The sequence below is a fragment of the Balaenoptera borealis genome (assembly GCF_965194805.1).
Source record: "Balaenoptera borealis genome assembly, chromosome: 20".
Lineage (NCBI taxonomy): Eukaryota > Metazoa > Chordata > Mammalia > Artiodactyla > Balaenopteridae > Balaenoptera > Balaenoptera borealis.
Window position 1 is genome coordinate 5,847,811 of NC_138879.1, and position 12,972 is coordinate 5,860,782.

Sequence of the window (12,972 nt, forward strand, 5' to 3'; positions counted from 1 at the left end):
GTGCTTTTTTTCATGGCTGAATTGTTTCCCCTCCAATTTTTATGTGGAAGCCCTAACCCCCAGGACCTCAGAATGTGACTGTGTTTGGAGATAGACTTTAAAGAGGTAATTAAGTTACAATGAGGTCCTTAGTGGGGGCCCTCATCCAACAGAACTGGTGTCCTTCTAAGAAGCGGAAATCTGGACACAGACACACAGAGGAAAGACGCGTGAGGATACAGAGAAGGCGGCCGTCTACATGCCAAGAAGAGACGCCTCAAAAGGAACCAGCCCTATCAACACTTTGATCTTGGACTTCTGACCCCCAGAACTGTGAGGAAATACATTTCTGCTGTTTAAGCTGCCCGGTCTGTGATACTCTGTGAGGGCAGCCTGAGCAACGAATCCATTTCTACTACTATTGCTACCATTTTCTGAATGCTTGTTATGTGCTTGTCAACTGCTCAAAAAATTACAAATATTCTCATTTAATCCTCACGCAATCTTAAGGAACAGAAACTATCATCATCTTCGTGTGCAAATGAGGAAACAGGATGTCTCTTGGTTCCCCAGCGGCCAGAACAGTGCCTATGGTTGGGCTCAATAAACACTTATTGAAGGAAGGATGCTCAGACGGTCTATAGGACTTGTCCAGGGACCCGGCCAGCGGCAGAGCCAGGACTTTAATCTAAGCTCTCTGAGTCCTAGCCCTGCCCTTAAACACACTGTGTGAGGTCAAGTATAGTCCGAGGACAAATGACCCTGCAGAGTGCCCATTAGCCCATGGCTTGGGAGTAAGAAGTACGTTCTGATTTTTCTGATGGGGCCATGGCTATGTGGGGATCCTGAGCCTGAAGCAAACCTGGTTTTGTTTATACGGCAGGCTCATCGAGACTGACTACTCCCTGCACTGGGTCACAGACAGGCCAGCGTCCGTACTCCCCGCGGCCTGCACGTGGACCTGGGGAGAGCCCGCATGCCCCTTGCCTTGATCATGTGTCCTCTGCTTGGCTTGAACCAATGATTTCAGAGACAGAGCGGGGACTCCCTCCTCCCCCTCCCTCGCCTTCTCCCTGCCTCTGCGGCCTGCGTCCTCCTTCCGAGAATCTCCAGGCTTCCTCTCGGGGCAAGGAGAGGCCTTATGTACCTTGTAGCCTTGGTTGATGCCGTTGATGAATTGGGGGCTGGGGGCATTCCAGGTGAAGCGGATGGTCGTGGAGTTGGTGGCTTCTGCGTGCACGTTGCCCGGAGGGACCGTGGGGACTGAAGGAGAGCAGAGAGGTAGGGGTGTGCGTGGAGGGGGCACAGTCTGACTGTCTGGCCCGGTTAAGCAGAGAAAACACATGAGGTCTGCAGACACTGCTTTACACCCCTCCCCCCAGCTCCTCCCCTGCTGCTACGGAGACTTCAGATGCCCTCTTTCTGTAGATTAGTTTGGGCTTAATAAAACCGGTCTGGTCCATTTCACAGGGTACCCACAAATAAAAGTGATGGATCTGAAAATGCTCAGGGTGGTTTTTAGGTACAACGCTAAATGTAAGCTGTTTCATGATCCAGTTAATGGGAAACTTTGCAGAGGGTCCCTGTAACCCCGAAGCCTCTGCCTTCATCACACCCACCCCAACCTCTTCATCTTTCCCTCCGTCCTCCCACCCTATGGGGTAGCTGGGCACAGCATGCGACAGCCTGGGACTGGATAAAACAGGTGACACGGTTGAGGCAGTCAGGACTGGACAGTCAGGACCCAACAGGCACGGAGAGGGGGAAGCACCAGCTCCTCCACGGCCACTGTCCCCACCCACCTCCCTGCAGTGTCCACTCGGTGACTTTGCTGCTGTAGACACCCAGTCCGGCGCTGTTGTAGGCGGCCACCTCGATCTCGTAGTTGGTCCAGATGATGAGGTCCTCCAGTAGCAGGTTGTTGACATCAGCATCTGTGATGTTCTTAAACTGGTACCCGACAGGCAGCCCGGCCAGGCAGTACCTGAGGGGTGAAAGCCAGGATGCCACGGATTGGAATCAGCCTGCTTGTCCTCGTGCCCAGGAAGCTGTCTGTGATGGTGGAAACCCACATCCATGCTGTCCAACATGGGACCTGCTGGCACTTGTGCTTGTTGGGCACCTGAAACGTGCTTAGTGTAACTGAGGAACTACGTTTGTCATTTAATCTTACTTTTTTATTAATTTAAATGGCTGCAAGTGACCAGCGGCTACCCCATGGGATAACACAAGTCCAGGGGATGTGTCTGGATGTGTCTTCTTTTTGACGGGGGAGGAGGACATCGGTAGGATGGCTAGCCAGGGATGCTGAGAGTTCCTGGGAAGATCTCACTGGTCTAGCTTTGAGGGGTCGCTGATCAGAGAGTGGTCTCCAAAGGTTGGGCTCATTTTCTTTCTCCTTCTAGGAGAATGGCTCCCTCTTTTGACAGCCATTCACTGAGGTGGAAAGAAAAAAACCTGAGGCTATATACTCTACCAAGTTCCACCTTCCACTGGAAAAAAGAATGCAGGGTAATAAATAAATGGGATATGTACAGGCAAATTTTGGAGGATGGATAGCTCATAGGAGAACAACAATGTGCACACACTTTAACGTCTAACTATTGGGAAATCAGAGGCCCCAGATTATTTTGATGCTTCACAAAACCCCATAGCAGTGGTTCTCAAAGCCTTAGTGTGCATTAAAGACACCTGCAAAGCCTGTTGAAACACAGATTGCTGGGCTTACCCCAAAGTTTCCCATTCCGTAGGTCAGGGGTGGGACTTGAGAATTTGCATTCCTATCAAGTTCTCAAGTGATGTCGATGTTCTGGTCCAGGGACCACACTTTGAGAACCACTGCCCTTTAGGATTCACCAAAAAGCCCACGATGAAATTAACCGATAACGGAGCAGCCAAACGAACAGTAACTTCTTCCAAAATTTGGGAATTCCAGTGCTGTGAGTGTACTCATTCAGGAAAGAGACACGTGAAGTTGCCTAGCATCTTGCAACCAGCCAGAGTTCAGAATATTGACACAAGTTCTCAGAAGTTTCAAGTAACAGGCTACTTTTCTTTTATGAATACCAAATTTTAGTAACAACTTAATAATACACTTTCAGGTTACCAGTGAAGCACCCACAGTCAAATGTAAAAATAAAAGGCTATATAACTGGGCTTCATTTGGCAGTAGGGACCAAAGACAGGACTTCCACTTTTTAACCAGTTCTTGGCCTAGTAATTCGTCCACTCATTGTCTGTCCTGGGGAAATCTGGCCTGCTAGAATATTCTTGGTTTCCCAGGTGGTTGGTCCCCTGGACAGTTATGTGTCTCCGTGCAGCCCTATTCCTATGTAGCCCTGACAGATGGCAGACTTGCCATCCGTACAGCCTTAAGGAGGCTACATTGTATCTCCTCTCTAACCATTCCTATTGGTTTCCAAGGCTCTCACTGCTGGAAGTTCTTCTAGATGTCTAACTTCAATCCTTCCTACTGTAGTGTAGGCATTTCTTGTTGCCTGGTCCTTGTTGATGAAGAAGGACCTGCCATGAATCTGCTCTGTTTTCCAATCCACTCCCTGACCCTCCCTCATCTCTTTCCTCTTGAGTCTGGGCGGCCCTTCCTTTCCCCGGTCCGGACGCCTACCTGATGATGTAGCCCTTAAGGATGCCATTCTGGTGGCTCTCGGGAGGTGGCTGCCACTGGATCATGATGGATTGGTTGGTCCGGCCGCTAGCGATGACATTCTGTGGAGGGGCCGTGGGGGGCTCCTCAGGAAGGGAGACCCTGGATAGGAAAACACCAAGAATGGGCAGGGCTTTTCACTCCTAGTCTCCACGGTAAATACAGGAGTTTAACGGGATATGAAGAGGCCCCACCCTGCTCTGCCCCTGGATGACTCTGCACAATTGCTGTGTGCTTTTGGGCTAGTCAATTAACCTCTCTGAGCTGGCTTCTTTATCTGTAAAAGTAGTATCATAAAGTCCACTTGCCTGCTTTATGAGTGGTTGAAGCTTGAATGACACAATGTATATGGAAGTCTTTTTAAAACACTGTAAAGCACCAGATATGTGTATTTTCTGTGCGGTTGAGGGACACAGGCCTTGGTTTCCCATTTGTCAAAGAAGCTGCTGTCGGGGTTGATGACGTCATGAGTGTTCAAGTATTTTAGGAGCAGGAGTGTCAAATACTCACCTCCCAGTTACCAGCTGGTGGTGAACTTGAACCGGGCTTCCTTTACGAACCAGCTGAGCCCAGGCAGAGGTAGGGCGGGCCGGGTAGGGGTGGCGGGGTGTGTGGGTGAGAGTTTGAGCATCCCCCCACCCCCCGAAGCCCGGTGCTACTGCATTTCTTTCTCTGGCATGGCCAGGGGACACAGCATTCCACCTCTGTATTTTTCACATAAATGACATGCATCCATTAATAACAAAAGTTGATTATTTTTGATGGATGTCTTTCCCGTTTTGTTTACGTTTTTGTTTCCTGATGGATAGCTTTTCCAAAACATCCTGCACCCTCCCATGGCTTTGTAAAGCCTAAAGTGAGGGTAATTTAACCTTTTTCTTGCTGACTCAGGACAATTCATTAGGAAGATGAATCAGCATTACAGAGGGAAGCCCAAAGGACTGGAGAAGTTATAGGATGGTTTCCCTACACTTTGAGGCCTCTTGTTATTGGGATTTCGTAGCTCTGAAGGATTGGGGCTATGTCCATTTTTTTCCCCTGTACCACCTCTCGTGGTCCAAACATGGCCTGGCACATAGTAGGTGCTCAGTAAACAGTGAATGAATAAATTCTCCTATAACCGCTCTCCATGCCAGGCTGTTAGCTGTCACTTCTTCCTCCTGTTAGAGTGTCACAGCCCCTGTGGCATCCCCCTAGTAAAAGCCAAAGGGATTCAAGCTTACTGGAACTGTGGGGAAACCACAATGATTGATTTAACCCAGTGGCAGGTCTGTGTACACACCAAAGAGCATCTTTTAAAAAGCAAAATGCATTCTTGGCTCCCTTAGCAAACACTATGATGGTTTATTTCTGGGCTCTCAATTCTGTTCCATTGGTCTATGTGTCTATTTTTTTTTTTTTTTTTTGGCTGCACCATGCAGCTTGCAGGATCTCAGTTCACCAACCAGGGATTGAACCTGGGCCACAGCAATGAAAGTGCTGAGTCCTAACCACTGGACTGCCAGGGAATTCCCTATGTGTCTATTTTTATGAGTAGCATACTGTTTTGGTTACTATAACTTTGTAGTATAGTTGGGAATCAGGAAGTGTGGTGCCTCTGGCTTTGTTCTTTGTTCTCAGGATTGCTTTGGCTATTTGGGGTCTTTTGTGGCTCTATACAAATTTTAGAATTGTTTTTTACTATTTCTGCGAAAAATGCCATTGGAATTGTGATAGGGATTGCATCGAATCAACGGATGGCTTTGGGCGATATGGACATTCTAACAATATTAACTCTTCTCAATGGGAAAAGGATAGTCTCTTCAATAAATGATGTTGGGAAAACTGGATAACCACATGCAGAAGAAGGTAATTGGATCTCTATTTTACACCACTCCCAAAAATGAACTCGAAATGGATTAAAGACAAACTTGAGACCTGAAACTATAAAACTCCTAGAATAAAACATAGGAGAAAAGCTCCTTGATGCTGGTCTTGGCAGTAATTTCCTGGATATGACACCAAAAGGACAAGCGACAAAAGCAAAAATAAATAAAAGCAGGACTATATCAAACTAAAAAGCTTCTGCACAGAACAAGAAACAACAAAATGAAAAGGCAACATATGGAATGGGAGAAAATATCTGCAAACCATATATCTGATAAGGGGTTAATATCCAAAATATATAAAGAACTCATACAACGCAACAGCAAAACACTAAATAATCTGATCAAAAAATGGGCAGGGCTTCCCTGGTGGCACAGTGGTTGACACTCTGCCTGCTAATGCAGGGGACACGGGTTCGAGCCCTGGTCTGGGAAGATCCCACATGCTGCGGAGCAGCTAGGCCCGTGAGCCAGAATTACTGAGCCTGCGCGTCTGGAGCCTGTGCTCCGCAACAAGAGAGGCCACGATAATAAGAGGCCCGTGCACCGCGATGAAGACTGGCCCCCCACTCACCGCAGCTAGAGAAAGCCCTCACACAGAAACGAAGACCCAACACAGCCAAAAATAAATAAATAAATTAATTAAAAAAAAAAAAAAGGGCAAATGAGCTGCATAGACATTTTTCCAAAGAAGACATAAAAATGGCCAACAGGTCAATGAAAAGGTGCTCAACGTCACTAACCATCAGGGAAATGCAAATCAAAACCACAGTGAGATATTACCTTACACCCATCAGAATGACTATTATCAAAAAGACAACAAATAACAAGCGTTGGTGAGGATGTGGATAAAAGGGACCCCTCATGCACTGTTGGTGTGAGTAAAAATTGGTATAGGGACTATGGGAAACAGTATGGAGGTTCTCCCCCCAAATTGGAAATAGAACTACCATGTGATCCAGCTACCCCACTTCTGGGTATATATCCACCCCAAAGAAATGAAAACAGGATCTCAAAGACATATCTGCACCCCCGTGTTCACGGCAGCATTATTCACAATAGCCAAGATATGGAAACACCCTAAGTGTCCATCAACAAATAAATGGATAAAGAAGATGTAACACAGCTATACAATGAAATATTTTCCAGCCATGAGAAAGAAAGAAATTCTGCCATTTGCAAAAACATGGATGGACCAGCAGGGTATTATGCTAAGTGAAATAAGTCAGACAGAGAAAGACAGATACTGTAGATCTCACTTATATGTGCAGTCTAAAGGAGCTGAACTCAGAGAAACAGAGGAGGTGGGGGGCTGGGGAAGATGTTAGTCAAAAGGCATAAATTTCCAGTTATAAGAATAACAAGTTCTGGTGATGGAATATACAGCATGGTGATTATAGCTAAGAATACTGTATTATATACTTGAAGGTTACTAAGAAAGTAGATCTCAAATGTTCTCACGACAAAAAGAAATGGTAATTATGTGACAGGATGGAGGTGTCAGCTAACACCACGGGGGTAATCATTTTGCCATACAGGAGTGTGTCAAATCAACGCATTGTACACCTTAAACTTACATAATGTTACATGTCAACGATATCTCAATAAATCTGGAAAAAAAAATACACATAAAAAAATAAAGAGCAAAGCACACAGCTTTGGGGCGTGGGATTGGTGCCACTATCATTCTGACCTGATGTCTTCTTTCTCACTAGAGGAGGCTGCTTGTTCTATGGGGGTCTAGGTGGCTAGAACGCGCCTCCTACACAAGTGGGTATTAAAATGCATGAACTGCTGTTTTTATTAAACTTTCATCATGTTAAAAAAAGCTTTGTTGGAGGCTTCATGGGGTCTGGCACCATGCAAGGCATTGCATACAGAGATCCGTGTAGATCCTAGATGTCTTTGGAAATTCACGTGCGTTTAACAATAATGGCAACCCATGGGGACGTAGAGCAGAATGGGGTTAAGTCTTGGAACGCGCATGGCCCACAGTGAGAGGGACAACTCAACTGGGTTAGAGAGTTGAGCCCCTGACACCCACCGTTGGAGCCCCTGACACCCACCCTGCTCCCCTCACCTCTCTGTGTCCTTGCTGAACTGTCCTTTCCCCACGTCGTTGACGGCACAAAGACGGAACTGGTAGGAACGTGCGGGAACCAAGCCCTTGACCATCACCGAGGTGGCCTCGGGGTCCACACTGGCCAGGAGCACTGTCCAGGGGGCATCTACAGGGACAGAGGGTGGAGGCTGAGGTGGGCATCTTGGGGGCGCACGCTTCTTCCCCCTCCATTCCCAGCAGGCGTCCAGCCTCGTTTGGGCTGGCAGGGTAGTACCTCCCCAGCTTGGTCCAGTAGAGGCTGGTCACGTCATTTTTCTGGGTCCCCTTAGCCCACATGTCCCAGGGGGTTGGGGAGTCCTGAGGAGGGAGCAAGGGCTCATGGGAACTGAGAGGCCTTTTCTATCTTTTTTTTTTTCTCAAATTGATGAGCTCTAGCAAACTGTATTTGAAACACCACTCAAATGATGCCTGCTAATTATTTTGGAGTTCATGGCTTGGGGATGGAGGATAAAAATTAAAAAAAAAACAAACTAATGGCCAGGGACTTCCCTGATGGCACAGTGGTTAAGAATCCGCCTGCCAATGCAGGGGACATGGGTTCGACCCCTGGTCTGGGAAGATCCCACATGCCGTGGAGCAACAAAGCCCGTGGCCACAACTACTGAGCCTGTGCTCTAGAGCCCGTGAGCCACAACTACTGAAGCCTGCGCACCTAGAGCCCGTGCTCCGCAACAGGAGAAGCCACTGCAATGAGAAGCCCGCGCACCGCAACAAAGAGTAGCCCCCGCTCGCTGCAACTAGAGAAAGCCCGCGCGCAGCAACAAAGACCCAACGCAGCCAAAAATATATATATAAATAAATTAATTAATTAAAAAAAAAAACCAACAAAAAACAAATGGCCAGTGTCTTGGGGCTTCTGGGTGGCAGGTCCCAAGTCCAGCCCGTGCGTTATCTCGTTCAATTGTCACACGACTGGAGGACGCCGTGGCTCATTTTACAGATGAGGGAGATGGGCCATCCAGAGGGTTCGCTCAAAGGCACAGAAGTGGGGTCGCCCTGGCTGCGGTCGGTGGAGGGGGCGCGAGCAGCCTTACTGTTCTCCGACATCTCCAGGACGTAGCGGATCAGCGGGCTGTTGCCGTCAAAGGGCTTGGCCCACGTCAGGTTGATGGCCCTTCTCTCCATGGCGCTGAGAGTCGCCACTGGGTGCTCAGGGGCATGAGGCAGCTGCCTGGAGGAGACAGGTGTGGCGGGGCCCCCCCGTGAGGTCTAGAATCAGGTGACACCCAGGACTCAGTCTGAGCTCCCGTGATATCTGGTGCTCGGCCCCCGAAACCCAGCCTTCGGGGCCCTCTAGCTGGAGATTCTGCGCACTGGCTCTGGAGCCCACCTGTCCAAAGCCATAACCCAGACTCCCCGCCCTTGACAGGGGCCGAACTGAGCCGGCGAAGGCCTGGAGGATGCTGGGGTGAGGTGGGCGGGCTCAGGTCACACCTGGCCTGGTGGCCTGCCTAGACGCAGCCTTGCCTTTGCCGCCTGCACCCCTTCACCCCGGAGCCTGGGCAGGCCGCCCTCACCTCACGCGCAGGTGGGCGCTGCGAGAGTCGTTGCCTCCGGCTGAGAGCACCCGGCAGGTGTAGGTGCCGATGTCCCCGGACCACGTCTGCGAGATGTGCAGGGAGCCGTTTCTGTCCAGACGGATGCGGGGGTTGCCCTCCATGCTCAGCGTGGCCCCATCCTTCTCCCAGACGTACCTGAGAGTAAGAAGGACCGCTAAGTATAGAGAGGCAGGGAAGGCAGGGTGGGGGGCTGCCGGGGGTGGGCACAACCCAGGGCTGGTCTGGAGCAGGGAGCTCCAAGGGTGGGCAGGGGGCGAGCCCCCAGCCACAGAGGGGGCACCTGCAGCCCATCACGCCTGCGGGTGGGGCCCTCGGTCCAGGAGCATAACCACAGCATTATCCACCGTTCACACCTTCAGTTCAGGTCCAGGTCACAGCCTGGTTGCTTCTGGCCGGAAGCCATCACCAAGCGGCACAGAGTGGACAAAAGGTATTCTTCCAAAGAGGTTAAAAGATTAGGGCTGGAAAAAGAATGAACTTCTCCACGTAGACTACATCCGGGGATTAGTTTTATGAAGGGAATCATTAGATCAATGCATCACTGTGACAAATTAACTTCAGCGTCCAGAAAAATCACTTTAGCTTTGGTCAGTCAGTACAAAGGGGGACTTGAGAAGTTACACACATGCCCGTGCCTGACAATGAGAAATATCTGCTCTGGATTTGTTCTGGAGGAGACACAATAATTGTCATCAACACACACAGGGTGCCAGCTCCTGGCAGGATGCTGGGCTGCTACCCCCCAGGGAAGGTCAACCAGGGCGACCAGGGCAGGAATGCGGTCGGGCTGGGATGCTTTCCTAATAACCCATCGCTCGCTCAATGAAGGGACAGGGTGATGGGACTGAATCACACGGCCCTAGAACTCTCTGGGTTTAGGGAGTGTGAGACGGCTTGGGAGAATGAGCCTGTAATATTTTTAACCTAAGTTTAAAAAATCAGAAAAGTAGCAAGTACAGATGAGAAAAGAATGAAGGAAAAAGGAAAAAAAAACTCAAAAGCTTTCCCCTAAGGGGTAATCATGATTCACATTTGAGGGTAAACCTTCCAGACTTTTCTCTCCTGGGCAGTTACCACATTGCTACTATGTTCTGGGGTCAGATTCTTGGGTCGAATGTTGCCCTGGTCACTTACCAGCGTTGTGGTCCTGGGTATATTTATTTAATCTGGTTGTGCCTCAGTTTCCTCATCTGTCATATGAGGGAAGTAATACCACCCACCTCATAGGGTTGCCATAAGGACTGTGTGAGTTAATATAAAATACTTGGAGTAGCGCCAGAAACATGGTACGTGATTGACAGAAGTTAGCCATCACTATATAGTTCTACTGATACAGCATATTTTTAATATAAATAATACCCAGCTATCTATCCATCCATCCTGATTTTAAAGCTGCTTTTTCCACCCAAGACAATATCAAAAATTCCTTTTAATGTGACATTTCCTCACCGTGGTTCATGCTGGCTGCATAGTGCTTCAATGTAACTGATCCCATAATGTTGGACATCCAATTTAGCTCCTTGTTTTCTGATAGGATAGTTAATGCTGTGATGAACATCCTTGTGGCAAAATATCTGCCACATTCTAAATCATTCCCTCGAGTATACATTCTCAGCAGTAAATTGACAAGTTAAATGTTAACACTTTTTATACATATTTGCAAATTGCCAAAAGTAATCACAGAGAATTCATCTCTTTAGCTAGAAAAGGATCATCCTTGCCAGCACTGATGGGATGGATAGAACTTTACTTAAAAGCAAATGTAGCTGCAGAGAGTAATTCCTGCTTAAGAAACAACCTATAACAAGCAGACATAATTTGTCCCAGGATGTGGTGCTTTAGGAAATATCTATCACCACCTGCAAAGTGTTTGTTCCAAAACTACTGAACTTGAATCTAATGATCAGTTACCTGAATCTAATTAGAAACACAAGGGATAGAAGAAGAAGTGAACCACACCATGAAAAAGCAGCTAGCCAAACCCTGATGTGGACTATTCTACAGCAGGGATATTCTGCAAACTATGGCCTGTTGCCTACTTATGTAAATAAAGTCTTATCGGAACACACACACACACACACACACACACACACACACACACACACTGACCTCCGTCCTGCAGAACCTGGTTTCTCCAACTAATTAAGCGCATGAAAACAAGGCAAAAACGAAAACAAAAATAAGGACAAAAATAAAAAGAAGGGGAGAGGGTACCATGTAGAATAAAAGAGACACACCAATCAGACACAATGTGTGGACCTTGTTTGGACCCTGAGTTAAACCAACCCCCTGTAAAAAGACACCTTGAGACAATCATGGCGACTGGAATATGAGCTGGTAATAGAAGAAACCAAGGAAGTGTTCGTTGTGTTAGGTGTGACGGGGGACATGGCTGTTATATTTAAAGAAAAGTCCTTTTCAGTAAGAAATGACATATTTAATGGTGAAATTACGTTTGAAAGTTGCTTTTTAAAAAAATTTGCAGTTAAAAAAAAAAAATGTGGGGTTGGACTTCCCTGGCGGTCCAGTGGTTAAGACTCGGCGCTTCCACTGCAGGGGGCACAGGTTTGATCCCTGGTTGGGGAACTAAGATTCCGCATGCCGTGAGGTGCAGCACAAAAAAAAAAAAAAAAAAAAAAAAGCATGGGAGTAGACACATGAAACAAGATGGGTTAAACGCTGGTAATTGTTGAGGCTGAGAGGTGGGTACAGGAGGGCTGAGGATACAATTCTCTTCTTTGGGGTATGTTTTAAAATTTCCATAATAGAATGTTAAAAAAAAAAAGAACCCATCAATCCATTTAACTTAGGATAAAATTTCCCCAAATAATCTGTAATGATATAGCTAGCTATTAAACAATTTTGATGAGTGGTTTTCAGCTTTAAATAATATTATACAGTCCTCAGGAAATCAAAGATGTGCAAAAATATTTACTTATAAGGACATTCAGAACGATACTTCTTAACATTAGCAAAAATTCAGAAACAATCCACATACCCAGCATTAGGGAATTGGTAACAAATTATGTGGCACCCACACAGTGGAGGACTGAACAGTCATATAATTGACAGAGGACGAGATTCACAATAGGTTCGTAAGGGTAAAGGCAGATTAAAACACTGTTTCTAGTTTTTTCAAATGACACCCAAATATTACTATCTCTAGTGAAAGGAAACACAGATTAATCTACTTTTCTACTTCCTCTCTCTCCATTCCTCCCCATGGTCTTTGGTTTACCTGCGTTTTCTATATCTTCCTCCTAAAACGGATACCTATTAGCTGTATAATAAGAAAAAACAGTAACAATATTGATTAATATTAACAAAGTGGACTGTTCGGATTCAGTCTAGATCTGGGTTCAGATACCAAACAGAAGCAATTGTGGAGGCTTTTCATGCTGCCACCTACACCTGCCCAGCCTGCGTCCCCTGGAGCCCAGCTTTATTCTGAGGACATGTAACCAGGATTAAGTGGCTACCAGTATTGTCTGATTTGGTTGTTCAAATCCTTTCCAGTCTGTGTGCTCAGGGAACCCCTGGTATGTCTCCTGCCGCCAGAACAGGGATTTTAATTCTGGCTGCACATCAGAATCACCTCGGGGACTTCTAAAAAATACTTAAGTCTGGGGCCCACCCCACCCCTAAGACTCACCTCAAGGAGGTGGAGGGCCGCAGGGAAGCTCCCCTCCCCCAAGGTGATGGAAGCTAGGCATGGGTGGGAGATGTCGGGGTGGTCTTGGCCACAGACTTTGCCAGTTTGGGGGGATGATGGACCAATTCTGT

General features: G+C 47.3%; 1 protein-coding gene across 2 annotated transcripts in view; it reads right to left on the bottom strand.

Annotated features, from left to right (window-relative positions):
- The window catches only part of SDK2 (sidekick cell adhesion molecule 2), a 266,979-nt gene that overhangs the window by 63,344 nt on the left and 190,663 nt on the right, over positions 1–12,972 (bottom strand). For both annotated transcript variants that reach the window (XM_082371682.1, XM_082371681.1), the window contains exons 13-18: positions 9,148–9,324; positions 8,665–8,801; positions 7,589–7,736; positions 3,605–3,745; positions 1,782–1,963; positions 1,127–1,242 (exon numbers count right to left, since the gene is read on the bottom strand). In XM_082371682.1, the coding sequence (XP_082227808.1) occupies positions 1,127–1,242; positions 1,782–1,963; positions 3,605–3,745; positions 7,589–7,736; positions 8,665–8,801; positions 9,148–9,324 (901 nt within the window). The remainder of the gene's footprint in view (positions 1–1,126; positions 1,243–1,781; positions 1,964–3,604; positions 3,746–7,588; positions 7,737–8,664; positions 8,802–9,147; positions 9,325–12,972) is intronic.